Source organism: Paracoccidioides lutzii, assembly GCF_000150705.2.
Source record: "Paracoccidioides lutzii Pb01 unplaced genomic scaffold supercont2.17, whole genome shotgun sequence".
Classification (NCBI taxonomy): Eukaryota; Fungi; Ascomycota; class Eurotiomycetes; order Onygenales; family Ajellomycetaceae; genus Paracoccidioides; species Paracoccidioides lutzii.
The window spans coordinates 661927-688530 of NW_015440963.1; the positions used below are offsets into that span (position 1 = coordinate 661927).

Sequence of the window (26604 nt, forward strand, 5' to 3'; positions counted from 1 at the left end):
CTCGAGGGCGAGGCTCGTGTCAAATGAGCTGACAAGCTTTTCTTAATGAGTTCCATCTGTTCTTTTGCTCAAGTTCTCAATTTGTACATGAGATGTTTTTTGAGATGACATTACATGCATAACAGGACTACATTAACAGAGTGCTTTAAATGAGAGCAACAAAGTATGTAGTGTAGCTCAACAGGGCGGTAATACAAAATATTCAGCTTCTCTCTCAGTGGACATTGAGGCCTTGACAATTATAGTTATTCTGCTAAGTGAGTGGACTGCCTCTCCATCTGAAAGAAAACGAATCTCTGACACAAGAGACAGGTTTATCCCCAATGTCACTCAGATCATTCTTAAGGCTGCATTGGCGCAGTGCCACCGTACCAGGGTTCTTCAACACTTTCTATCTGGTTCACGCCATCAACTCGAGTGCGCGCGTTACGCAAGTCCTTGACTCCACCCCTGCTCTTAGACGAGCGGCTGAAATCCCTTCATAGCTAACTCATCGAATTGGCTCTGAGTGATTACCCTGTTGTAAACGAGACGCTGCAGAACCTGACTGCAGAATCTCTGACTGTTGTTGTAGACAAGGTCAAAGGAGCGGTCGTGCGCAGCCGATATGCAATGCGCGTCGAGCATTTGATCGGTGAGCCGAACCCCTGAGGCGACTTCAACTAAGGCCCGAAGCGACGAGGAGGCCATCGGGTTTACGTTTCTCACCAGCCTATAATTCTGGGATTAAGATCATTAACGGCATTTGTCAGTCTGGTGGTGTTTGAGAACAAGAGACGGGTGCATACTGTCTGTCCGCTTGCCAGTGACTCCTTAGAGACATGGAAAAGCGAGCCAGATGGAGCATTTGGGTTCCAGAGAAGGCTACATAAATGTTAGAATCATTCAACATTTCTTGAAACTTTACACTTGCAGTGCCCAATGTGCAGTCTCTTGAGGAAACAAGGATGATTGTCGGAAGCACAGAAGAGTGAGGATTGACAAATTGGCCGGCATGTTAAGTTGATGATGATGAGTGAAGTACTAGTAACTGGATGAAGGCGCTCACGACTGAATCGTCAAGAGTAGAGAAAGAATGGTTTGGATTATGGGAGGAGACGTGTTATGTACACATCAGCTCTTGTTGTAAAAAGAGGGGTAAGTCAGGATGAATAGAATGATCGGTCTCCCCAGCAAGCACCCCTGCTGCATTGCTTCCTCCGTGGACAACTAATAGTTGTACCTGTAGCCAGGTGCAGCTGGCCGGACAAGACCCAAGGTTTCCGGGCTTGGCCGGCTTGTCGGAGTGGCGTAAATACTAAATACTCTTCCTAATTAGAACTTAAAAGTGTTGTCGAAAGTGGTGCCGTGGTGAAGAACCCGGGGGTACGTAATCAAACCCAACGGTGGGGACATTTACTCCGTACGCGTTTATTAATTACCTGAAAATTCCACACGAGACAAAAGAGGCCCAGGGCAAAACTCGGAGGCCATCGCCACGGCTTGTCTCCATGACCCTTTCATCTCACTGCGCTCACGCCAAGTTTGCTCGATCTTCTCTCGAGAATCCGAGCGAAAGGCTGACTGTCCACTCTCATTGGAGTTAGGTGGGCAGCTTGACAAAGCACCTATAATCAGCTAAGAAAGGAACTGCAGGCATTTATTGAGCTGTAGAGAGAGCAAATGAGAACAAAAGAGTAGCAAATAAACCTTTCCCATCGGGCAAGGCCGAGGGCAAACCCGTAGCCACTTCACTGCCTGTTTCTCTGATTGCTGCACCTCTTGCTTGAGGCTCTTGGGCTGTTTGCTGTTGGCGTCTTCATCCACACCACTGCGGCAAGATGTGCTGATCTTGCTGCTGTAATGGGAGGGGTGCAGTTGTTGGCAATACTGGATGTGAGGGTCATTGTCTGTTTGTGCATTAATTACCATTCCAGCTGCTAAACCTCTGTCCGGAAACTTGGTGAAACTTGGGTGCGTTACAGAGCGTAGAGAGAGAAGGTTTAGAATATGGATGGATTGGCTTAGAGACTGTAAGGCTGTCGCCTTCCTGGACAGGATGGTTAAGATCGCTGGCCTCCCAAAAGGATCTTCATCAGCAAGAACTGCTGGATCCATAAAAGTGTTATACTGGAGAACAGGGAGCGTGAGAAATACTTCTAAGCAGTCATCTTACCTAGTTGTGCTGGGCAATGATGGATCAGTCCTGTAGTCAAACACACTCTCCGGAAGAGCCATCGCAGCTGGAAGAGCAGTGAGATCTTGGGTGTTGCAAGTGGAAATTTGAGGCAAATTGAGGCTTGTGTGGAGACAGAGCTTCATGCTCAGGGTTCTTCAAGGAAGGCAGATCAGGTGGCGGTACCAATATCTCTCATGCTCAATAGTGGGATGCCAATAACATACATGGCTGAGTGTTCGTGCCAATAGCACACAAACTTCAGCAGGTGATGATCCTGCAGGGAGATGGTGTTTGGAGGGTCGCAGACTGGCTACATGGACGATCACGATAGGGTGTAGAGACCCGATAACATGGCCCCATCCCGCAGAAGGGGGAGTGGGCCAGTGCACCTGAGCGCGCGAGAGACAGGAGATGAGAGAGGAAGAGAAGCAGAAAATGTGGGCATTGTTCCCTTGAACAATGCCCCAGGCTTTTTCATCTTCGCAACGGCAATAAACAGATTGAGTGGCGGTTGTTGTTGTTGGGGTGCAAAAAGCGCCCAAGGTAACTTCGGCGCGCTATCTCCAAAGCGGTAATCACAGCAACAGCTACTGCAACAGGCAAGACAAATAAATGCAGGTGGGCTCAAGCTCAGTGGCCCACTATTTAACTTTTTACCTGTTACACATCTACCTGGCATGATTTTTAAAAGTATTATTAGTTAATGCTCGAGGGGTGCTTGCTGCGCTCACTACAGCCCTGATATATCACCAATCATATATTGATGAATAGAGTGAATATCAGCTTACTGGTAACATGCAGCCCCCTCAATGGAATACTTGAATGAATATATAGTGTGAATTTTTCAGTCATGTTCATTTGGCTATGGTGAGGAAAAAATTACACTTCACACATCCACACTATGATAATCAGTCTCTTTTTCCCCAAAGGCTCAGTTAGTGTTTTTACGTCAATATGCAGGGCAGTTTTTGAAGTAGTGAAAATCTCATTATGAATAAAATTTATGATATATATCATATTTTAATATATCAATAGCATTAATTAAGCTGTTAATTAAGCTATAAGAAAGATAATTTCACTTTGTCAAGGATAGATTGCTTGATTGATTATGAGGCGATCGCTAGCTACGCGGAAGTTATATACAGTGCGGATTACGTAAGAAGGCGGATAGGCCTGACACCCCCACTCACTGATGTAACTGTACGCGAGATTACATACAAAAAATAGCCTGTAGCTAGGTATCAGTGCATAATTTGACTGGAAAACCCATATTGTTGAAAAACCAGTCATTTTCTTCATATAATCATTTCCACCTGCTTACTGTGTCTTCTAATATCTGCTGCCATAGGGCATATCTAGTCATCTCAAGTGACTTGGTCAGCCTGTCTGCTGCATTCTCAGTGGACAGTACATAATCAATTGAGATCTTGTTCTTGCAGACAAGATCCTGAAGAGTATGGAAGTGAATCTCTATATGCTTAGAACAGTGTGGAATAGTCTCACTTTTGACCAGTTCAATCACTGATTTATTATCTGCTCAAATCATATACATCAGCTTATTGACTGGTGATTCAATTGAGTCATCATTATCATCAAGATTATTGAGCTGAGACAGTACAAAGCTGGCATCCTCCAGCAATTCCTGAAGGCAGACAAGCTCATAGGCAGTCTCTGAGGATGTGATATATTCAGCCTCAGTAGATGATTTCAAAATGCCTGTCTGCTTGCTGCTTCATCAAGCAACAGGACCTCCTGCCATATAAATGACATATCCAGTGATGGAGTGGGAACCTGGATCATGGCCTGCTCAATCAGCATCAGTGAATGCCACAGGTTCTATATCCACATCTTTTCAGTAGGACACACCTATGTTGGGTGTACCTTGTAGATATCTAAGAATTCACTTGAATGCTGCTCAATTCTTTGAGGTAGAATGAGAGTTGAATCTCTCTAGAAAGTCAGCAGCAAAGCTTATATCAGAGTGTGTGTTGGCAGTGAGATATTGCAAAGAGTCAACCTCTGATTGATAGAAATGTAATGTAAATTCTGCTGTATAAGCAACTAATTCTTCATTATCACTCATGAAATCAAAATTCTCCTCCATAGAGGAAGATGTTGAGTGGCAGTCATTCATTGAGAATTTCTCAAACAGGTTCTTTATGAACAGTGGCTGGGACAGCAATAATGATTCAGCATCTCAATCAATCTTCATACTCAAATACCAGTTTGAATTACTCACATTCTTGATCTCATAATTAGTGATGATCTGGGCTTTTGTCCACTCAATATTCAATATATTTGAATCATATAGATGAATATTGTCTATGTAGGTGATTATATAGACCTTGCAGATGTCATTTATGAAAAAACCAGCATCATGAGAACTGATGTGGAAGTCTGTTTCCAATAGCATTTTTCACAGCTTCTCATATCATAATAGTGCTGCTTGCTTCAGATCATATAGTCTCTGCATCAATTTGCATACCAGATTGCTGCATTCCTCGCGGAACCTGGCAGGTTAATGTATATATATATGTTCATTGGTGGGAAGCTGGGCATTTAAGAATGCTGTAATCATGTCAATCTGCAGAACATGCCATCCTTGAAATATCAAGATTGTCATAAGTGCTCAGGAGGTGGAAGCTGATACAACTGATGTGAATGTCTTTGAATAGTTGATACTCTTTTCTTGATAATTGCTGCAGACTACTCAGCAGACCTTATATCAATCAATTCTACCTGCATTATTAATCTTTTTGTCAAACACTCATTGACCATGTAGAATCATCATATCTGAGGTCCTTTCAACTAGCCACCATGCACCAATCTGCTTGAGATGATTAATCTTCTTAACACAGACATGAAAGTAATATTTTCAATCTGCAGACACTTGAGCTCAGGTGAGATTCTTTGAAACTGACAAGTCAGTGATCTCAGAGTTTGCAGAGATGTCAGTTGAATTGTCAGTGAAATTTCTCACTGAGATCTCTCCCACTGAAGTAATATTCTCAGTGAGCATTGGAGGATTCTTCATCTCTAAAGTGGACCCTGAGAGGATAGTAGTGTTCTGCATCAAAAATGTTGAAATCTGCACAGTAATCTCATAGTCTATCCATCAATTATTTGTAGAGTGTAGAAATACTGAGAGGACAGGTAGAGACTTCTCATTCATCATGAAATCATCTGTTGATAAATCATGTTGAGTGGAGAGGATTGCAACTGCAGCCACATAGACAGCAGAAGGCAGATTCTTGGCACCTTGCTCAGATGAGGTCAAAGAATTCACCAAATAGAGATCTTCTTGAAATATCACATCTTTTGATGTGTAAAGATGACTGTTAGAAGGATTGACCAATCTATAATTAGTAAAACCATCATAGCCTGTAAATATAAGCTCCTGTGATCATGAGGCCATTTTCATATTCAGCTTGAGCACTATTTTTAAATAAGCCTTGCACCCCTATCAGTGAATTCTGTGTATGAAGGGCAGGGCTCTGAGCCAAGCTTCATATGAGGTAATTGACTTCAGATCCAGATCCTCTACATCATTATAGAGCTTGACTGATGTTGACATAAGATTAAGCATTTCAGTCACTGCAATTATCACCTCATCTCACATCTGGGAGGAAGCAGATGAATCTATTAATAACATTCAGGCTTTTTCAATAATCAGATCAATAGAATGTTCAGACACACCATCTTGCTGTGAAGTATGAAGCAGGGTTGATTCTCATTTAATACCCTCATTTATCATATAGATGACTGCTGTGTTTGAATTCAACTCACTATAGTCAGAGTGAATAATTGTGACACCACAATTGAGCAGATTCTTCATAAATTAATTGAAGATCTATATATATTTTAGAGTCTCATTGCAGCACTTCAATAGGAAGATTCATCACATTCATGTGGTATTGTCAATGATCACCATTACAAGCTTCTTACTCATATAGGATGGTGTATCTTCTTCATTACCAAGTGTTTCTCCATCTCTGAATAGGTCCACCCAGATCTTAAGACCTTTGCAGGTGGCATGGTGTAGAAGAGCATTTTTATAACTTGCACATTTATGCTTGACTTTAACACATGTGGTGCAGAATGAGAGTTTCTTTGAGCTGATGATGGCAATTCCAAAACAGAGCTCTCATGACATTTTAATTAGATTCTTCTCACCAATATAGTTCAATCACTGATGTCACTCATCAATTGATAGCTGCTTCAGCATAATGGCAGGTAAGCAGGTTGGTGAGGACAAAATGAAGGTATCAATATCTGAATTCTTCAGGTTAATCAGCTGCTCCACATCATTGTGATTGAAAAGACCCAGTGATGCAGTGTTCAGATCATAATCTGTTGAAATTGCCCTGGGCTTCAGAATCATCAAGTATGCCAGTGATTCAAGCTTCAGATCATTCATAATATCTCTGAACATAGAAAGAGTGTCAGATAGGACATATATATTATTGAAATTCAAAATCACATAGAAGATGTCATTTCCTGTAGATGCTATTATCTCAAAGTAATTTTCAGCATCCACCTGCAGATCACAGTGAATATAGCTCTGGCACTCCAATAGGCCAGCAGATATGAGGTTGGCAGATAAGTCTGGCATCAAATAAATGTGATCAAATTCAATTAATCTTTCCCTGACTGAGATGGAGGCGACCCTGATTCCTTGAACCTTCAAGATAGCCTTATTGACCACTTGAATCATAGAATCACTAATCTCTGTTATTTGAGAAAATCATGATTGATCACATGCAATATGACATCCAGCCTCACTATCTCATATGGTGAGTGGGTTGGTGATTGATTCAGCAGAGTACACAGGCACCTCAATGACCTGCACTAGATTTGCCATTTGGAACATCCCAGAGCTGTCATTTGCAGTTGATGAGGCCTTCTTGCCCTCACTACTCTTCTTATTGTTATATTTCTCTATTCTCACTGTGTTGGTGATTCTTCATTCTTCAGAAGCACTATCTGAATTGACTGCTCAGCAGAGCTCATCATGATGATGCTCACATTCTGAGCAGATTGGGAGGTCAGACTTTGAATGTCCATTCATTCAATAGCCTCCATGTCCCCTGGGTTGGCCCTCACAGGCTGAATTATTTTGGATGTTGTTGCTATTATTGGAACCTGCAGCCGCATTTCAGCCTGAGTCACATTGACTGAAGAATTAGCTGCCTGAGCAGGCTTCTTGATCTCTTTGAGAGGATTCAATCAAGAGTGTATTTCCTCCATGGTTGAATGAACATCCAACACAACAAACTTTGATTTGAACTCTTGTACCTTCTCAATTTTCTTTTGCACATAGTTTCATCATATATTGAGAAGTGCAGAATAGAACACATGAAATATCACATCATTTGACAGTAAGATATCAAGTATTTCCAATTTCATAGTAATGTCATTAAACTTATCAAAAAACATGTATATGTCAGTGACTTAGACATCACTCATTGATGTAAATGCTAGGACTGCTTCCCTGCAGAGCTACATTCTTGGAATGAAGAACTCCTTCTCAACTGCATATCAAAAAGAATAAGTGATTCTGCTCTCATCATACTTATTAAAACAGGGCCTAATGCTGGCTGCCAATGCATTTGAAATGAATGTGTAAAGCCAGCAATTTTTAGCCTCTCAAAAAGAAGCCTATTCAGAGTTCTCATCAGGGCTTTTGACTTGCTTGTCCTCCAATATAACTCAGCATTGAGCATCAATTAGCTTGGCCTTCATATTCACATGCCAGGAGAGGTAATTCAAAGATCTGACCAGAGCATTCAGCTTGATGGCATATTTAGTATCCTGTTTGAACTGGCTGATTGTCTTGCTAACGCAGCTATCCAGGTCATAGAGATTATATTGCATTCAGAATCTCAAGTTTGAATCTCATGCTGACATTTGACTCACTGATGAATTTGTGAGCATTGCAGCCCTGTCATTCTGAGTGCAGAGCCTCTTTAATTGAAGTTGAAGCTGCAATTCTTTGTGCTTCTCTTTTTGAAGTTCTAAATCAATCTTTTGATGTTCAAGATTCAATCTCCTCAGTTGCAATTCTTCAGAGTTGATTGTTGGTGATGGGTTAGGAGTCACTGCAGACATCTTCACCTCATCTTCTGAAGGAGTCAGGTCAGCATATTTGACACAATGTAGGTGGACTGGCCTCATCATGATAAAGGCTGTAATCAGCCTGGCTTGCTGATTGAGTGTTCTGGAGGGTCTAATGTTGGAACTTCTGAATGCCTCTGAGGGGGTCAGTGAGCTCAGAGCCCTCTGATCATTTTCAGATTAGTCAGATTGACTGAATTGACTTGATCATGACTGTGAGTGAGTCATCATACATTCCATCATGTCATATTAATCTTCTTTCTAATGGAGTAATCTTATTCAGTGAGATTCTTACCTATAAGCTTGATTGAGCAGATTGACATGTTCTTGTGTGATCAGTCACTGAAAAATTAGCAAGTTGTAGATTTTTCTTTCACTCATTAAGTGAACAGATTGAACACAGAAAAAATAATAATAATATAATAGTGCATCAAATCAATCAATTGACATAAAATAAGACAATATTATATTGAATGAAGTGAGCAGTGATTAATATACACCATATTTGGCAAGAATTCCCCAAATTGGCAGTTATTTGCGCAAAATGGGTCTCATAACCTGTCAAGGATAGATTGCTTGATTGATTATGAGGTGATCACTAGCTACGCGAAAGTTATATACAGTGCGGATTACGTAAGAAGGCGGATAGGCCTGACACACTTAATAACTCCATTCAAACAGTTTTAGCATAACTTGCAGATATAAAACCTAAGATTCACATTGAAAATCAATAAGTATAATAACATTGAAATAACTACAGATTGATATATTTAAAAAGTGGATAGAGTATATACAGAGATTATTACTTTGATTCTCATCAAACCATGGTGACTGTCGTAGCGGCAGATTAAAGGTGCAGAGCTTGAAAATACTAAGCTGCAAGAGAAGGTAATTTTCTCGGATCTAGATTAAGTAAATGCTATCTAGAAATACCCCCGGATCTACACTTCATGCCCGAGTTAATGTAGCACTTACTCCAGCAATGGCGGGTATGAAGAAGAAAGGATGACGAATGTCAGATTAAATATTCCTAATCACAGCGAGGGATTATTAGATTTGCATTTAATTTCAACACAGAGAGAGTCTTCTATCACAGCGCATTTCTGTTAGGGATTTGCACTTTCTGCAGGTCTGCGACCACCTCACTATTGTCTAAATTTTTCACAATGCTGCTTCGTAGTCTGTATCTCCGTATATCATTGAACCAAGTGCAAATGGCTCACATGTGCATCGAGGGTGTGTCATCCCAGTTAGCATCCCGCCCCTCGCTCCAAAAGCTGTGGATGAGTGCATGCAATAGGGAACCCTCGGTCTGGAGCCATCGATTGACTAACCAGAGAGATCGCAAACTAGAAAAACATACGACAGCCGGGATTCGCTGGTGGTCACCCACCCAACTACTAACCGGCCGGCGAGTGGCTTAAGTACGGCTGAGCGGACGGGAAGCCCTGTTTTCCACTCCCTGTGGTCGTATGTGCTCAGTAGAAAGCGTCTCATAAATATATTCCAAAACTCCGATTCTCGATGGTCATGCTTTCGAGAAAATAAAAAGCAGTGGGTGCAAGGACATGAAAATAATGGCTGACATTTCCCAACTGAGGGATACATTTGGAAGATGACTTCCTGTTACACTGGCTTTGATACGCATCTTGAAATGCAGGAAAAGCAGACGTCCAGAGAATACCAAACCGCCAGAAGATATATAAAAGCCATTTTTTCTGCAGGCACCAATCCAGAAAGCAAAGGGTAAAAGAGTTGTAAAAATAAAGAAATAGAGAGCATCACATTCTCCCTCCCATCCAAAAGCAGATTGTAGAAACCAATGTCCCCCTGATAAAATGAAAATCTCAATTTGGATATGTTGCAGGCCTCCATTGTTCATATACATATTATCACATAACGGGGGCTAACTTCAAAACAGCTTCATCGTCAAGAGCGAAAACATGCGCGGCAATGCCCATGCCGATAGAACAGTGGGGCTTTGGGTTTAATTACCCGCTACGCTCGGATCCTCTTCTTGAAATAGGCGAGGGAAAGGCATTCATTCTTCTCGCAGCGAATTGACAGTACCTCGATCGGTGTGTGTATGTGTTTCCCCTGAATATCCAAGGATCGAGGTCGTGTTAGCCAGTTGAGTCAGCACCCGTCTTGTGATTCCTAGGGAACGGTGCCGCTTTTGACCTTGCGCCTAAATCTGTATGCACCGCAAAAATATCCTGACAAACCTCGATATCAAATCTCTACATCTACGAGGTATCAACCAAGAGAATTATAATAATAATAAAAATAAAATAACCACTGCACCCAATGGCCTCACAATCTCTAATTCCCCCATTCCTCCTTCCACGAGACATATCCACGCGGACTCTCCTCTTCACATCCCGCAATATCCGCCACAACCAATCACCACTCCACCCCCATCTCCACCTCCGCCCAAAATCCACAACCACGAAGTCCTCCTCCCCCAGCGGGCCCCGCGTTCTCGAAAAGCCCGACCGTTTCAGACCCCCCTCCCACGCAGCGCGGCGCGTGACAAACCCGCGCTCCGCCAGAGAACCGCTCAACTACCCCGGTCCCCGGTTGACGGAGGCTGAGCTGGCGGAGAAAAAGACAAAGCGGTATCCGCATATGTTTCCGCCGGAGGGGACGGTGATGCATAAATTTTTGACGAATAAGGGGATTCACGTTTGGATTTCGATGGTGAGGAATTGGCCCAACACCTCTCCTCCCTTACCGCATACATGCATACATACATACATACATACATACATACATACATACATACATACATACATACATACATATATATATATATATATATATATACAATACACTTTTCTATAAATTAGCCCTTTATATAAGTACAACGTGTGCTAACAAAGTACGTACAGTCGGTCCTTGTCACACTAGCAACATTCACATTCACCACGAATTTCAAACGCACCTCCCCTTTCGCGCAACTGCTACCACCCTGGTCGCAGCTCCTCATACATCCGATCGATACTATCGCGCAGGTCTTGACGGTTATGAAGATGCATGCGGATCATCAGACGTTGGAGACGATGGAGAGGAGGAAGAAGAAGATGGATGATGTGGAGAAGAGGAGGGCGTATCGGAGGGCACATGGGTTGGAGAAGGTGGAGGGTGAGGAGGGTGTGGTTGCGGATGGGGAAGGGGAAGTGCAAGAGAGGAGACGGAGGCCGATTAAGAAGTGGTTGGGGATTTGGTAGATGGCGTCGCTCGTGTGGAGTTTGTGGGAGGGTTGGGAGTGGTTTAGGATAGGTGAATCTGGTGGATGCAGACGAGGTGAAGATTGGAAGGTTGTCTTGATGCCTTTAGGCTTTGGTTAATAAAGGAGCCAATAGAGAGGGCAATTGTATATTATTTTTATTGGATATCTGATGGTTTATTATATTTTGGATTTGTATCATGGCATTGAGAGGCGGGTCAATTCATTTAATGGATTCGCCTGGCTTGTAAATGGGTGGTTTGGCATATGAATATGGGTTAATTACGTGTTGGACAAAAGTAGACAATGCAGTATTCTTAAACCTCTTTGCTCAATCATGAATTATCCCCTTAATTGCGTCCATTGTCCTATCAAAAGCTCTTAAATCCAAAAGGTATAACCGTACAGCCTTCAACAAAGGGGTCAAAGTAGAATGTCCGATAACTCCATTATAATATGAAAACACAGGGAAGCTTCAATCAAATATCCTGACTCTTGCCCCGATTTATCCATAACAGTAGAGTAATCAACCAATTTGTCTTTTTTTTTTTTTTTTTTTTTTTTTATTTTTTTATTTTAAAAACACAACCTTTAGAAAGGAACAAAAATCACACCTTCTCCTTCACTAAACCCGACCCGCGAAGCAGTCCATCAGGTCACCCAACCTCCACCCCCTCCAACCCTTCCATAACCTCCTCCCCAACACCCCCCTTCTTTAAAACCATACTCACAATCCTCGACACAACACTCCTCTTAACGCCGCCCCTCCTCGGCCTCCAAACCCCTGCAACATCCTCCCCAGAATCCACCGCTGCCCCCCCAGTCACTGCACCCATCTTATCCGCAATCTCACCTCCAGCCGCAAACCCAATCGTCGCCGCGTTTTCCGAATTGGGTATGCCTGGATGCGTCAGGCGAGACGGCGGGTCGATTGTGCGGATTGAGAGTAGCTTCAGTGAGCTGGTGCTGTTGTCACTGCTGCCTTTATTGGTGGGAGTGCTAGTATCACGTCCAATGGAGACGGCAAGCACAGCTTCCGCGACCGCAATCTCCTCCCTACTTGGGTCGAAGATTATGTTGTCGCCGACGGAGATCACGAGGAGGGTCACGGGGGGCCGAAAGGGGTAGAGGTGGAGTGTCGTTGAGGGTATTGGAAATGGCTTGGTTTGTGTTTGTTGTTGGGGTTGCGATTGGGGTTGCCGGCGTGGGTACAGATACTCTGCAGCCGCCCAGTCGTCGTCGAACATGGGATCCTCCTCGTCTTTTGAGATGAGTCGGGGTAACTTTGTGGAGAGGAGGGCGAGGTGGGTTGTTAGGGAGAGGAGGGGTAGGGGGTAGGAGAGGGGTGCGGAGAGGAGAAGGATCTGGAGTGGTGTCAGCATATATATCCCATAAGTATGCATAAAACATCCTAGATACATAAAACTGCAGTTATATAACGGGATAAAAAGAAACGCAAGACTCACATCAATATAAATCCTCCAATGCCACCCACCATTAATAACCAGCCTCCCCTTCAACCCCTGTGGCATCCCTCCATTTCCATCTCCACCCCCCTCGGTCCCCGATCCAGAAACCATCAACGCCTCCCTCATCATCTCCGCCAAAAACACAGGCAACGAATCATCATCCCTCAACCCAGGAATCTCAATCGACATCTCAACCCACGAACTCTCCCCACCTCGCCTCCCAGCCCTTTTCCTCGCCTCCCCCTCCTCCGTCCCCTCCTCCGTCCCCTCCTCATTACCCCCTCCTCCTTCCTCACCCCCTAAATCTCCATCCCCGTCCAACACCGACCCAACAACCGTCCTTTCAACCTCCGCCTTAACCCCAACAATTGCCTGTGTTCCATCCGCAAACCCAATCCGCGCACTCCCATTGGCCCCAGACAAAATATCCGTTTCAGCCGTCAAGGGACGGAACTGCGTCGCGGAACGGCCATCTGTGCGGATAGGATTGTTAGGGTATGAGAGGGACGTGTGAAGGTAGGAGAGCTCTGCGGGGGAGAGGGAGGGGATTTGGGAGGCGGAAGAGGAGTAGGCAGTGCCGGAGGCCATTGTATGGTATGGGCGCGCGTGTGGTTATATATCTTCTTTCGAGAGTTATGCGGACTGACTGGCTGGCTGGTGCTGGCAATGGTTCCACGGGGTGCTTGTTGATTTGGTTGGTTTTATATGCGGAGGGGGAAATTATCCCCCCGGGCGGTGGAGGGTTTGTACCAGTTGTATTTGATGTAGTGCGAAATTTGGAGGGGACGGAAGGTATAAAATAGTCCTTCTAATTTACGTTTCTCCCCCCAGTCAATACCTCGTCGTGTGCTACTGTTTCGATGATTTGCGGTGTTGAAGTTGAGATGATGGATTTGTTCATGGATTGTCAAAATTATCAATATATTGTGCTAAAATCGACGAAGTGAAAATGCCGCTCTGTAACAAAATGTTCCACGAGTCGAACCATGCAAGCAATCCCCTGGTAGTTATACAGGTCCTTATGTGGATGCTGCAGTGTATATCATGTTTATTTTAGTATTTCAAACCTAAAAAGAGCTCTAGTTAATGTTTGGGGAGAGCTCCTAGGAATCGCTTAGTATGCGAAACTTAATGCCCGTCTGTCTGACCCGCGACCCACAACGAAAAATGAATGTAATTATTATATCTCCTCCATATTGTTGGAAGAGCAAGAAGAAGGGAAAAGAAAATAAGCAGTTATAGTATTAGATTCTCCTAGGGATATACAAATGCAAACCATTACATGCGTACGAGTCTGTGAACATTTAAATATGCCATGTTAAGAAATATTTAAACCTTTCATAGAGGTTGCTGCTAGCAGTATGTTAAGAGCACCTCTTAGTACTACGATCTTCCAAGATTCTTAAATGAAGAAATATCAAACAATCCAGTATATCAAAAATAAATAAATGAAATGAAATGAAATAACATAACTTCTGGTGTATAAAAATTCTATAGTGAAAAGTATACTACTATAATATTGTCCAGCGTGTGACAGATTGGTGGTCGAATAAATGAATGAAAAAGTGAAAAAAGACACTCAAGTCATCACATATACTTCATCCCATACCATTCTATTTTCGAACGAAACAAGAACATGAATAAAAGCTAACAGGTTAGGTTAGGTGAGGAGAAGGGTTTAATAAAGAGAGAAGATTTTTACAGCAGATGACTTCTTTTGAACATGGCAATGTAGCCAGTAAAATGAAATTCTGATGGGCCTTTGTTTTTTATAAAAGCAAAAAAGATGTAGAAATATGAGAAGTTTGGAAATATTTGAGAGGCTGACTTAAAATGAACGTACAGTATTATGTACGGAATTGATGAGAAAGGACAAAAAGAGAATTGGTGGTAGCGGAAAAAAAAGGAAAAACAAAGGAGATCGGGAAAGGAGGCTGGTCAAGAGCCGTATGTGTTTGATTTAAGGGGGACAGAGTTTGGAGTCTAACGAGACGGTTAGAAATAGGAAGCAAAAAGATAACATGAGAGACTCGCGACTTGCGTTGTCGGTTAGCGGGTTATGTTTGAGTCCAAACTGTTGTGTGTGAATATAAAATAGATAGGAGAAAATGAATGGAATCTTAAAAAGGAAACGTAGAAAACAGTTGGTATATCAAACAATCCCATTACCAGCTTTTTCTTTTCTTTTTTTTTTTTCTTTTTCTTTTATCTTTCTATCTTTTGTAAATCAGATAACAGAAAACGAAGAGAAAAAATCAGAAGAAGAAGGTATATATGTTGGGAGTATTAAAAAGTATTTTAGGGTAGTGGAGACAGTGTGCAAAGACATCGAAAGGCAGATAAATGTGAAACAGATGATGAGCAAGGATGTGAGAAAAAATGAAACTCTAATAGTAAGAAATGAAAATATAATGGCAGGGGTTGGGTGTGAAAGGCATAGTTAATAATAAAAGGACACAATAATAATGGGAAAAAAAAGAAAAAACAAAAATGAGAAAACAGGAAGTGTCAAATACCCCGGCAAAACATATGGCCGTTGAGCAATGAAAAACCCAGTAGGAAAGATAAGAGGTGAAAACAAAACCCTACCCGTGATATCAAGCACAACAAGAGAAATGAAAATTATAGATAGTAATAGAAAAAAATTGTAATGGAAAAAAATTGGTTTAGATGATGCCTGAATATGAGATGTGGAAACCCAGTGTTTAGAAGAAAAAAAATATATGGAGTTGCGTGTTGCCTGACGGGATTTTAAAGCAAAATTATCAAAAACAGAGACAGTGCATAGGTGAGAAGCAAGGACAGAAACAGAAATGAATCAATGAATGAATGAATGGATGCATGGATTAAATCTTCAACAGAAGTTTGGACCCAACATTAAACAACCATAATCTCCATCATCCGGACGAGGGAAGGAAGAAATTATCGAAAGGTAGCCGCAGCAAAGATACTCTTCGCAGCAGATTCAGCCCACTGCTGCTCATCATATGGTGGTGTGGGCCATTGACGGGTAAGATCGCGCTTGTCGGTCACCTCGACTGCAGGTGCCTGAGAGGGCTTGAGTGCCGATACAGCATTGGACCTGTGCACCCTCAACGGCTTCGAGGAAGTTAGCGGCTCCGGGGAAAAGGAGATGCCATCGCATTTTGATGAAGGGGATGGGGTTGGATAGGGGTTTGAGATTGGGCTGCTGGGGTCTATGGCGCGGATGGATTGGTAGTTGCGATTGATGGAATTGTTGTGGGTGTCCCGGTGGCCGTAGATGCGATTGTGGTTGTGATAGTCACGATCGTGGCGTAGCATGGTGTCACCGTCGTCATCGTCGTAGGAGTCCATTGTTACAGATGTTGCTCGTAGCTGTTGTTGCTGCTGTTGTTGACCAAGGTGTCGTGCAGCCTTAGTCGTGGAATGGAGCACCTCTTGAAGTAGCTCGTCCTCTTCTTCTGGAGTTTCATATCGATTAACCGGGCGGGTAGAGAGTTGAAGCGTACGTCGTGTCCGGCTGGATATTGGACCTGGAGTTGGACACACTGGGTTAGACGTGTAATTTTCCGTAGAAGTACGTACAGACGGTCCTTGTGTGGGCATCGACTGTCGGTTTGGATTTGAAGATGGGGTCGGTGAAGAATTGAAGTGCTGGTGGTGATGGTGGTTAGGCAGGCTGGGTGATGCTATGTCCAGGCTATAGCGCACATTTTGTAACGCCTTATCCAACTCCGAGAAATCTTCTGTAGCTTTTTGGTCCGTGACATTTACCGCATCCAGGGCCATTGAGGACCGATTTGACCAGGGGACACATCCAGCATTGGCCTCGACATCGTCGTTGGCGTGGAGAACACCTGGGGTCCTGCCGGAAAGTCTACGAGCTCGTTTTCGAAGATGAGAGAAAAAGCTTTCCTTTGTGGCACTCGCGGGGGTTACTAAACCTCCAGCACCAATAAGTGCTCTCTCCGCCTCTTGGCGATGAATATCTGAATAGTGGTTCCCATTCGAGTTCATAGACAGCTGTCGGCCAATCTTCTTGCCGGTAAGTTTGCCGTTTTGGACCTGATCTGCACCATTTCCATCGTTGGCGTGGGAGATCCTGGAGTTGGCCGGTGCGGTTACAACATTGGATAACGGAGAGACTGGACGGATGGATGGGAGAATGGGCATGGGCGCGCCATTCGTCCACGTAGCACGCTTGTTTGCAGCTGACTTATTCTTAATGGTCGGTACTTCCGGGACAGTATTATAGGACACAGCTGGGGGCCGACGGCTGTCATTCTCCTCATGTACAGGAGCGGGGCTGTCTCGTCCACCAATCAAGGACCTTCGGAACCAAGACGATTTAGAAGAAAGAGCAGGAGAATCGTTATTTTCCCGTGAGCCTGCCTTGAAGCTCTTGTCTGATTGTTTCCGGCCAAGCAGACGGGACGATTTCGGCCGGAGTGGATCGAGAGCATCCGCAAAGTACTCGTGGTTCAAAGCCTGTGACGAGGTTGGCCGGCTTTTGGGATCCCACATCAGGCACCAAGTGACAAAATTGCTCAACGCGAATGGCCAGTTTGGGAGTGGGAGGACACTCTCCATCGAATGAGGGGCCATCTATCTCTCAATAATCAGTAAATCTGTAACCCCGGCCAAAGTATCCAAATTATCTTTTTTAAGGTTAGGGTTATTGCGTTACCTTTGGGAACGAGAAACCCAATTTCTGAGCTAGTCTGGCACCCTCTCTCCACTCCCCTCCCCCAACTTTATTGCCAGACTTGTTGTACCAATTGCCTGGACTCCCCATGATTTCGCAGACACGCCATACCTGATCGACTTCATTCCGACCAGGGAAGAGGGGTTTCAAGGTGGCGATTTCCACAGCCATTGCCCCAAGAGCCCATATATCCACAGGCGCAGAATATTCGCCTGCCCGCAACAGAACTTCAGGGGCACGATACCATCGTGTTGACACGTATGTGGTATACGGAACTGTTGAATGTGTTTCCCTGGCAAGTCCAAAGTCTGCAATTTTCACGATGTAGGTGGATGGTGTTGAAGGGGGCGTAAATCGACTGAATGCCGATGAATCTCCGGAGCCAGCACTTGAAACCAGTATGTTTTCGGGCTTGATGTCTCGATGGAAGAAGTTATGTGCATGAATATGGTCTAATCCAGACAGTATCTGGAATAATATGCTCTTCACGGTTTTCGGATCCAGACACTTTTGATCCCGGGCCTTCATTGACTGGTAAAGGTTGCCGTCCATATATTCCATGCAAATGTGTAATTTCTTGCTCACGGGGTCAAGGAAAATGTCGAGGGCGGGAACAAGATGGGGGTGATGGGGGAGGGTTCGTAGGAAGATGACTTCACGCAGTTCTAGACATGACGAAAAGGATTCGAACTTCTTTTTCATCGTCTTGATTGCAACCTGCCAGATAAAATAAGCACGACATATTAATAACTGATTCGCGTCCCAACAGCGTGTAAACAAAATCCAAAAGTGATACGAAAATAATGGCAAGGTCCCTCACCATCGTTCCCCTCCGCGCGACATGAGAACCCGCCGTCCGCGTTCGAGCAAGAACAACGTTCCCAAAGCTCCCATCGCCAATCTCCTTAATCACCTCGAATTTATCTTCGAGCGTGGCGGTCGCCATATTAGAATTCCGATACGTTTGATCGTATGTTACTGTCATGTTGCCTAATTATTTGGTGTTTGTTTTCTGCCTGCAGATATAATAGGGATAGAAAAATAGATTTAGAGATATATGAGTAAATTGGAAGTTTGAATTTGAGAACCCTGCCAGCCATAGATAACGACGTGTTTTCATATTAGCAAATGGACCATGGACGAACGCTGGGGCCAGCAAAAGGGAGAGAAATAAAACATACCTTAAATGGTAGGTTTCCAGGAACCTGGAGATTAACACCCTCCCTTTCACCCAGATATCTTGTATCAACGTGTATTTTTCGTGTATGTACGATGGGATTGTAGTGTGATTATTAAAGATAGTGAGGAAAGAATAATTAATAATGTAGATGGTATGTTAGAAGCATTCTTGAAGCTGATTGCAGTTCGGTGTCCGGCGAATGGCATAGAGCCTCTAGAACCCGGAGAGCAACAGGAATTTTCCTCAACGACGTAGAGGGAGAAAGAGCGACTCTGATGCTTGGGTCAAGGAGAGGCAGGAGAGGAAAACCGAGACCATGTTCTTCCACCCAGAACGCGAGGATGAAGGATGAGGGTGGGTTGGATGCAGGAGGGTGGGCAGGTAGGTCGTGGTGGTGTAGTATTATGCAAGTTGATGTAAGAAAGGATGGAATCACAACGCAAGACCGAACAGTAGGAGAAAGAAGAGTTAGAGGGTAGTGTCTGTTGACTGGGATTGTTGGAGTTATCCGTTGTCGTGACCAGGACAAGACGGGAATAGAGATGGGAAAAGGAGAAGGGAGGGAAAAGGAAGGAAAGGAGAACAGAGACCAGAGGAGATCACCGCATCTACTGAGCCCTAGGAGTCCCTGGCTCACGACTAGCTGAGACCACAGCAACGGGAGCGGATCCGTAGACGAGGAGCCGCTAAAATGAAGGAGAGCAAGCCTCTTGGTTGTTGTTGCTGCCAACGGGTGGTGGATTCTTCTCGTTGTTTGGGCTGAACTGGCGCACAGAGACAGACCCTTGGAAACGTGACAGCTCAGGTCCAGCGGTGGGGAATCGCTTTTATCTGCCAATCTGCTGCCCGGTCGTGGGCCTTGCTGTGTCATTTGGTGTCAGGGTTGGTGGTAGTGCCCACTGCTAAGGAGGTTAGTGCTAGCCCGGATTCCGACAGTGGTATCCCCGGACTACTAGCCGGTCAGTCCTCTGGAAATTTAATTGTTTGCAGATATCCACTATAGACAGCCTGCAGCTTGGAAGATGGGGAGCGGTATATGTTGTACCTTCTCCAAGCTATGGACTCCAAAGCTCTATGTAGCTCTGCCATTCTCATTCTTCTCTTCTTCCCAAGATCGGAGGCAGAACGAACAATGAGCGTCCACGGGCTGAAGATCACCAAAAGTGGTCGGATATTACATTAGTACTAGCCCGTACAAGGATAGTACCGACTTGTTACGTGGATATCCAGTATTACCACGCGTAGTCATATACGCAGAGTCCGTACAGATACACACCGTTGTTAATTCTTTTCTCGTTGAAATCAGTTCCTAGCTATCCACCACATTACGGGTTTAATAAGAATGAAAAATAAAACAAAGAACAACAAAAACAAAAATTGGATTTCCAAAAATAATATAACAAAATTACTCAGACAGTGCGGGGAGTGGTGACAGACTTTCAGTTATGAAAACTGAACACCCCGGGAATATTATTTTGATGGTAACCTTCACGCCATCCATTATTATTTTGAGGAAAGGACAAGGACCAGGGAGAACACAAGAAAGGCGAGACCATATATCAGGTCGTATCCATTTCATCCAGTTCCACCCACAGGATGCCCTGTCACCTTTCACCAACATGAGCATCCTGTTAGTTAACTAGTTATTATGATTATTATTAATAATTCTTGGCTAACCATATGCAGTCTGAGGCTATGATAGCTCGACTGGGTACCAATATTCGAGATACGTCAGATATGTCATCCTTGATGAAGGGGGTTTTAACCACACCCATATGGATGGATGAAAGTCTCCAGGGAGCTCTGTTAATCCCTGTATGATTACTCATCTCCTCCTGAGGACTGATCTTATACTAACTAGGAAAAGTCTCAAAACCTTAGTTACTAGTCATGGAATCATACAAACACAAGGAATCAATTACGGAGTAGAAACATGATGATTGTGCCCTAATTCTCTCAATCATTGATTCTTTTCTAATTCACCAGCCACCCTCCTTCTGTGAGGGATACCATTGGTGAAGGTGGGATATGAACCCACGACCTTGTGTCTCAGCAGAAATGCTCCCTAACATTCAAGTGCCTACTTCCAATTCTTTTCGTAGATGACGCTTACTACTCCACACCACGAGCATCCAGTTACCCAGGCACGAAGAAGAAGAAGAAGAAGAAGAAGAAGAAGAAGAAGAAGAAGAAGAAGAAGAAGAAGTAGAAGAAGAATAAACTCGGAATTATGCCTCTGGTACCTCCTTGCTACGATTTGTCGACTCGACACGTTAAAACTGACCAAACTCCTCCGTATGCAAGTCAACGCATACATATTTCAAAAGTCTATAATCCACATACCTACTCCGGACAAGCTCTTTGTGATTGATGTTCCTAAATTTTAGGTTCCCGAATGGATGAAGCGTTCCATGGGCCGCGGGGCCATGGCACGCACCTTTTGTCAGAGCTTCCAGCCTCCACCCACGTCTGCCAAATCTACTCCTGTTTGGTTGACAGGTTGCCTTTAGATGGTTGACAAACGATCCTCCAGCGTCCAAGGCGAGCCAAGGAGGCACAATACAAACTTGGAAGAGGTCATGTTACCCGTGGGAGGAATAATAGAAGAGAGATATTGGAGCCTGAATCGAAGCTGGAGCTGGCTACCTGGGTATGATTTCAGGCATTTCTGCATCTGAGCTCTCGTTTTGGTTCGCTCTTTTCGATTCGCCCATAGCTCCCTAATATAGTGCAGTGTATGGGAAAAGTATCATCAGTGATGATAATGGCAACGGTCACTTGTATTTGCCTGTACGGGGCTTGGTAATTGCCTAAACCGGCAACAGGTTCTGGGTATTGTATTATTGTATTGCGGCGAAATCTATTCCCTCTGATCACCAGCCCACATCTGCCAAGACACTCACAGCAGAGAGGAGGGTAGTATACCGAGAAGCCACCTGGAAGTTCATTCCAAAGTCCTTTTCACTCTCACCTGCGGGTTCCAAGCACAGCCTGTAAACTCGATCCATTTGAAAAAAGCCCGCCTGCAACAAGCCTCAATCTGCCGTTCTCTCGAGGCCCGACTGAATCACAAACTCGGCGGCTGTCGAAGGAAAAGTGAAAATAAATAAATAAATAAATAAAATAAAATTAAATAAATAAAAATAAAAAATAATAAAAGGATATTTCTATGGAGAAGAGGAGGATATATTGAGAAACAAATGCGTCATCAGATCTCATGTAATTTTGGTGGTGATTTTTGTTTTCTGTATTTTCCAATGCTCGTGCCCCTTTGCTTCATCCAGATCCCGGGTCCCCGACCGATGGAGACAAGAAACGTTTCAAATGTTAAGGAGTATGCACATTTCATAACGTCCTTACCAAGGGTCAGGGGAAGGGAAGGGCGCCAAGAGAAGCGATGAGAAATAATCACGCCAAAACTTGCCTTATCACAAAAGCCGCCCTTGCCCCCAATGAAAATAAATTACCAGACACATCGTAAACAAGACTGGTACAGTTTTGGTTTCATCCATGTCAACTACTTTTTCAAGACCAATCCGATGATCAATGCCCGTTTATTTGGCTGAGTAAAGGCAACCCAACCAACCTCATGGTCCCCATCTCAGAGCGCTGGGGGGCTCGTGGCCCCGGTGAAGAAAACCCAAATTAAAAAATCGAAAATAATAATAAGGGAATTTAATTAAGGAGTTTCCAACCAATCATAATTCGGGAAGCAATTTCCTGGACATTATTCTGGCTGGAAGGGGCGGTCAAGTCTGGGAAATGTGCCTATAAACGGCTTGTATCTTCGGCTTCTCTTCACACCAAGCCCAGAAAATGATCAGAAGATAATAATCTCCAAATTGGCACCTTTGTCAGCTTTGTGCAGGGTTATGGATGTGCTACAGGGACGCAAGGTACTTCTCATTATTATTCCCCTTCGTAAGTTTTATTGTATCATTAGAATCAGACCCCCGCCCTCACCAAAAAAAAAAAAAAAAAAAAAAAAAACCTGTTGGCAGCAATAATACCGGAAGATAAGATATTTGCCTATGCGAGTTATCATGGCTAGAGAAGATGGCGGATGCCGCTGTTCACCGCATCAATCCAGAATCGCATTTGCAGAAGAGCGTTCTGTGATGCTTCTTGCTCCTGTTGCTGTGGCAGGTTGAAAAAAATTATGGGACCGAAACTCAAAAAAGTATCCAGCGAGCCGTTGAAATTGAACAAAAAGATCCAGGCGCCCCAGTTCTTTTACCCGGCTGCTCCAGTTACGATCCCCCTCTGTGGATGTTGCTAGCTTGGCCTTAAGTGCAGGCGGCCATCAGGATGAGACCAATGTCATCTCATTTGCGGAGCTTGCATTTCTTCTGGCTTGTTCTATTCTTCTTAGCATGGGACTTCAAAAGGCACTTTTCATTCGCTTCCCTGCCTCGTGAGAAGAGATGTAAGGTGTGTATACACTTTACTCTGTACCTGGCAAAGGGTAGCATTTTATCCCAGCCTAGGCTCCTTTGATATATTTGATTAAAAAAAATGGGAAATGGAGATTGAACTAGGCGTCAATAGCGGTTATGAAAGGAGGGGACGCTTTTTGTTCATCTTGAAGATTATACCTCGAACGTGCGAAATATGTAGCTCAAATGATAAACACCATTTTGATTTTGCTGTAATTATCTCTGTAATTATCTGCCACCTGGCAAACGGAGTTATATTGGATCCGTGGTGATCATAAACTTCAAACCCACCGCCCACTCAACGCCACTACCTGTCTATCACACAAGTTTCGAGTCCATTTGTTCCGCGGCAAAAAGTTAGTTTGCCCGAATAAACAGATGGACGCTGGGTGGCAAGTCACGGTGAAATGACCTTGAAACAAATCCATTGCCTCAAGGCGATCATGGGTGCATATCTGTCCCCGCTGTCCAAATCTCGGAACGTGGTCAATGGAGGAGTCGAGCATGAGACGCTAGACTATTGAATAATTAGCTATGTACCCGTTCAGACGATCGGTCTAGTACGGAGCAGTTGGAGAGGAAACGAAGCACTTGGGGTCTAACTATCCAAACTTCTCAGGGCACACAGAAAAAGTAAAAAACAATGCATGAACAATTCGAAACCTCCCAAGGTCCTCTTTTTTTTTGTCTTCCAAGATTGAGATGTCTCAACTAGCTGACACTCTGTGCGACTTTGCCCCATTCCTCATGGCAATAGCAGTGTGTCCGCGCAAGGATCTCATATTTGTGGTCGATGTCTCCTTTTTCATGAGAAGTATTTCCTCGTTTGATCATCGATCAAATATCTTCTGGCCCGTCTTGGTCCTTTTCTTGCCTCCTTTACCCCACCTACCAGTGAATGAATAATGGTCTCGGCGTTCCCCGGCAGGCATGGCTTTGGGATATTGATATGCTCCTCCCTCCCTTACTCTGGAATATATTATGAATATCTGTAGAGGCCTTCGTTTTGGATTTACCCTATAATTTCAATAAGCTATAGGCTTGTTGATTCTCCCTGTCGAGAGAACATGCGGAAGAGGCCTGTTGAGCAGAGAGATTTGGGGAACATATAATGATAGTTATTTGTGACTGTGCCTTGGAAAATTGTTACCTACCGATTCCACAATTACTGAATAATCATGCACATTAAATGCGTTCAAATGCAGCATACCTAAATTAGTTGCTGATAAGTGACTGTTCAGTACATATGGATGTCCCTCATGGAGCAAGATTCCTCCAGACATCAAGATAAACCTGGGGGCCGGAATAGGCAAAGCGCCCGCTCGCTAGCGCAGCTCCGCGCGGCAGCGGCCCGCTGCGGAAACCAAAACCCAAATAAAAGGAAACAAATATTTATGATTATTTTTCACATATCAATTTCACTGATAGTTTTCGAGGTAATCACCCGCAAAATGGGTTTTCATTTCCGTGGTAAGACTTGGTCCCTTTCTATGGTTGCAGCCCTTTATCTGGCGGGAAGGGGTTTCGATATCCAACCCTTGGGTTACCCATGGAACCTTCAGCACAATTTACAAAAAAAAAAAAAAAAAAGAAAAAAAAAGAAAGAAAGAAAAAAAAGAAAAGCCCACAAAAAGCCGAAAGCAGGAGTGTGCTATTTCTACATGGCATGGCTTAGTTTGGGAAGGTTTTGTTTTTCTCCTCTGACACGACGAAGCTCAGTGATGAGTATTATATTATTGAAATTGTTCGAGATATTCTGGGAGCTGCCCTGACTCAGCGCACCCTTGACGGGTACGGGTACGGATAAGAAGAGACTCGGATACTGGCCTCCGCATAATATAGGTCTCCTTTACCACCGTTAATAAAATAACGGTACTACACAGAAGAGTGGTGGCGTATTCCAAATATTTCAAACTGAACTTCCCAAAATGGGAGGTCTTTCTGACCGTTCCGGTTTGAATATTAAAATGGGCTAATAGTGCCATTTTTACTTCATTTTTTTCTCTTCCACGTTGAAGTTATCACGAAAGAAGAAGTAAGTAAGATATGGCAGGAGAAGACTCCGTGCTGTATTACGAGGGGAAAGCAAAAGTAATGGAATTCAGTGCCACGCGGTTACGATCACGCCAGATAAGTCTGACTGAGCTTACTTGCCCTACATTCTCTAGGGAGAACCTTGGAAGCAGATCCTGGCACATGTATATGTATCTTTATTACCAAGATGGTGACCCATCAAAAGGATCTTTCTGGCCGGCCCTATTGTAATAGCTACTTCTGTTGTATATCCCCGACTCAGCCAACCCTAAACCCAACAGTAACACGTGAGATAATAGACACCTCTTCAGGTTGGAACCCCAACTTTTAGTTCTCCCTCAACAGGTCTCCCGCCATCTTCTTTGTTCGCATCAAGCTTACCGTTCGCATTACGGGCAAACCATAATCAGTATCCACAATCTTATATGCCTGCACCCCCTCACGCCCAAACGCAGTTGCATAATCTTTCTCCCGAGACAGTGCATCACGTGCAGCACGAGTTCTGCATTCCGACGCTGGAGACGCTATGGCTGCGTCCGTTAACATCCACTGGATAGAACCTATGGACACGTTTGGTATCACGCTAAGCGTCGAGGCAACAGTTCCAAGCTTAGAAGTCTCGAAACTTGGTTAAGAAGGAGGGTGGTGTCGAATGTCTTCTGCCGAGTGGTTCTGTTGATGCTGGAACTGGTAGTTATGGTTCTCATGGTCCAATGCGTGATTGGGGCATTTGAAGTGGCTTCTCCAGAGGGAAGTTTGGGTGCAAGAGCTTCAGGCATCTCTTGGATGTTGCTTCGAAAATTTGGGCAACATGGGTGGAGAAGGTGATTTGGTGCTGGCTGTTTCGGGAAACTGAAATTCTTAAGAGGGCACGTTCTGGCTCCCGGTTAATTTCGTGATGGGGTGGCTATGGCTCTGATTGTGATGGGTTTTTCCATTCTTTTGAGATATGTAGATAAGGGGCTTTCCCACTTTCAAATAGCTCTCAGCAAGATTTATCTCGTTGTTAAACTCCAATGTCCGGTTATTTTTATCCAGGTTCTCAAGTACTCGCCTAGCTCTAATTAATTGTTTCCTCTTTGTTTCAAACGCCAGAGTGGACATCTAGTAGAATGAAATTAACCCGAAAGCACTACCAAGACGCCCCGGAAATGGCTAATACTCACAAATTTGGCTATGGATGCTTTTTTTTTTGATTTGACTTTAGTGTGTTGCCCATTGGGGCAAAGTGTTATCAGTCCTCTTTCCGATTTATTGGGGGGAGCAGCTGTGGAGGACATTGTGGCAACTAGTGGGA

The 26604-nt window shown here is 43.9% G+C and overlaps 8 protein-coding genes and 1 non-coding gene across 9 annotated transcripts; 2 read left to right on the forward strand and 7 right to left on the reverse strand.

Moving 5' to 3' along the window:
- Window positions 1-456: 456 nt before the first annotated feature.
- Window positions 457-2097, reverse strand: PAAG_12194 (hypothetical protein; the record flags this gene model as incomplete). The annotated part of the gene is made up of 4 exons (XM_015847715.1): window positions 457-712; window positions 789-864; window positions 1422-1563; window positions 1720-2097. The coding sequence occupies 4 exons, from the start codon at window positions 2095-2097 to the stop codon at window positions 457-459; spliced, it is 852 nt and encodes a 283-aa protein (XP_015702706.1).
- Window positions 2098-8053: 5956 nt separating this feature from the next.
- Window positions 8054-8335, reverse strand: PAAG_12195 (hypothetical protein; the record flags this gene model as incomplete). The annotated part of the gene is made up of 1 exon (XM_015847716.1): window positions 8054-8335. The coding sequence occupies one exon, from the start codon at window positions 8333-8335 to the stop codon at window positions 8054-8056; it is 282 nt and encodes a 93-aa protein (XP_015702707.1).
- Window positions 8336-9628: 1293 nt separating this feature from the next.
- Window positions 9629-9744, reverse strand: PAAG_12196. Its single transcript, XR_001551854.1, has one exon. It is a non-coding gene; the product is annotated as a 5S ribosomal RNA (ribosomal RNA).
- Window positions 9745-10579: 835 nt separating this feature from the next.
- Window positions 10580-11502, forward strand: PAAG_06269 (hypothetical protein; the record flags this gene model as incomplete). The annotated part of the gene is made up of 2 exons (XM_002791958.2): window positions 10580-10972; window positions 11164-11502. 2 exons carry the CDS (start codon window positions 10580-10582, stop codon window positions 11500-11502), a joined length of 732 nt encoding a protein of 243 aa, XP_002792004.1.
- A 655-nt stretch (window positions 11503-12157) lies between these two features.
- Window positions 12158-13558, reverse strand: PAAG_06270 (hypothetical protein; the record flags this gene model as incomplete). Its single annotated transcript, XM_002791959.1, has 2 exons — window positions 12158-12865; window positions 12968-13558. The coding sequence occupies 2 exons, from the start codon at window positions 13556-13558 to the stop codon at window positions 12158-12160; spliced, it is 1299 nt and encodes a 432-aa protein (XP_002792005.1).
- Window positions 13559-15892: 2334 nt separating this feature from the next.
- Window positions 15893-18642, reverse strand: PAAG_06271 (cyclin-dependent protein kinase PHO85; the record flags this gene model as incomplete). Its single annotated transcript, XM_015845841.1, has 3 exons — window positions 15893-17557; window positions 17640-18374; window positions 18478-18642. The coding sequence occupies 3 exons, from the start codon at window positions 18640-18642 to the stop codon at window positions 15893-15895; spliced, it is 2565 nt and encodes an 854-aa protein (XP_015700067.1).
- A 331-nt stretch (window positions 18643-18973) lies between these two features.
- On the reverse strand, window positions 18974-19708 carry PAAG_06272 (hypothetical protein; the record flags this gene model as incomplete). Its single annotated transcript, XM_002791961.2, has 1 exon — window positions 18974-19708. One exon carries the CDS (start codon window positions 19706-19708, stop codon window positions 18974-18976), a length of 735 nt encoding a protein of 244 aa, XP_002792007.2.
- Window positions 19709-20517: 809 nt separating this feature from the next.
- PAAG_06273 (hypothetical protein) lies at window positions 20518-21057 on the forward strand (the record flags this gene model as incomplete). The annotated part of the gene is made up of 2 exons (XM_015845842.1): window positions 20518-20652; window positions 20974-21057. The coding sequence occupies 2 exons, from the start codon at window positions 20518-20520 to the stop codon at window positions 21055-21057; spliced, it is 219 nt and encodes a 72-aa protein (XP_015700068.1).
- A 4577-nt stretch (window positions 21058-25634) lies between these two features.
- Window positions 25635-26086, reverse strand: PAAG_12197 (hypothetical protein; the record flags this gene model as incomplete). Its single annotated transcript, XM_015847717.1, has 2 exons — window positions 25635-25856; window positions 25934-26086. 2 exons carry the CDS (start codon window positions 26084-26086, stop codon window positions 25635-25637), a joined length of 375 nt encoding a protein of 124 aa, XP_015702708.1.
- Between the last annotated feature and the right edge of the window lie 518 nt (window positions 26087-26604).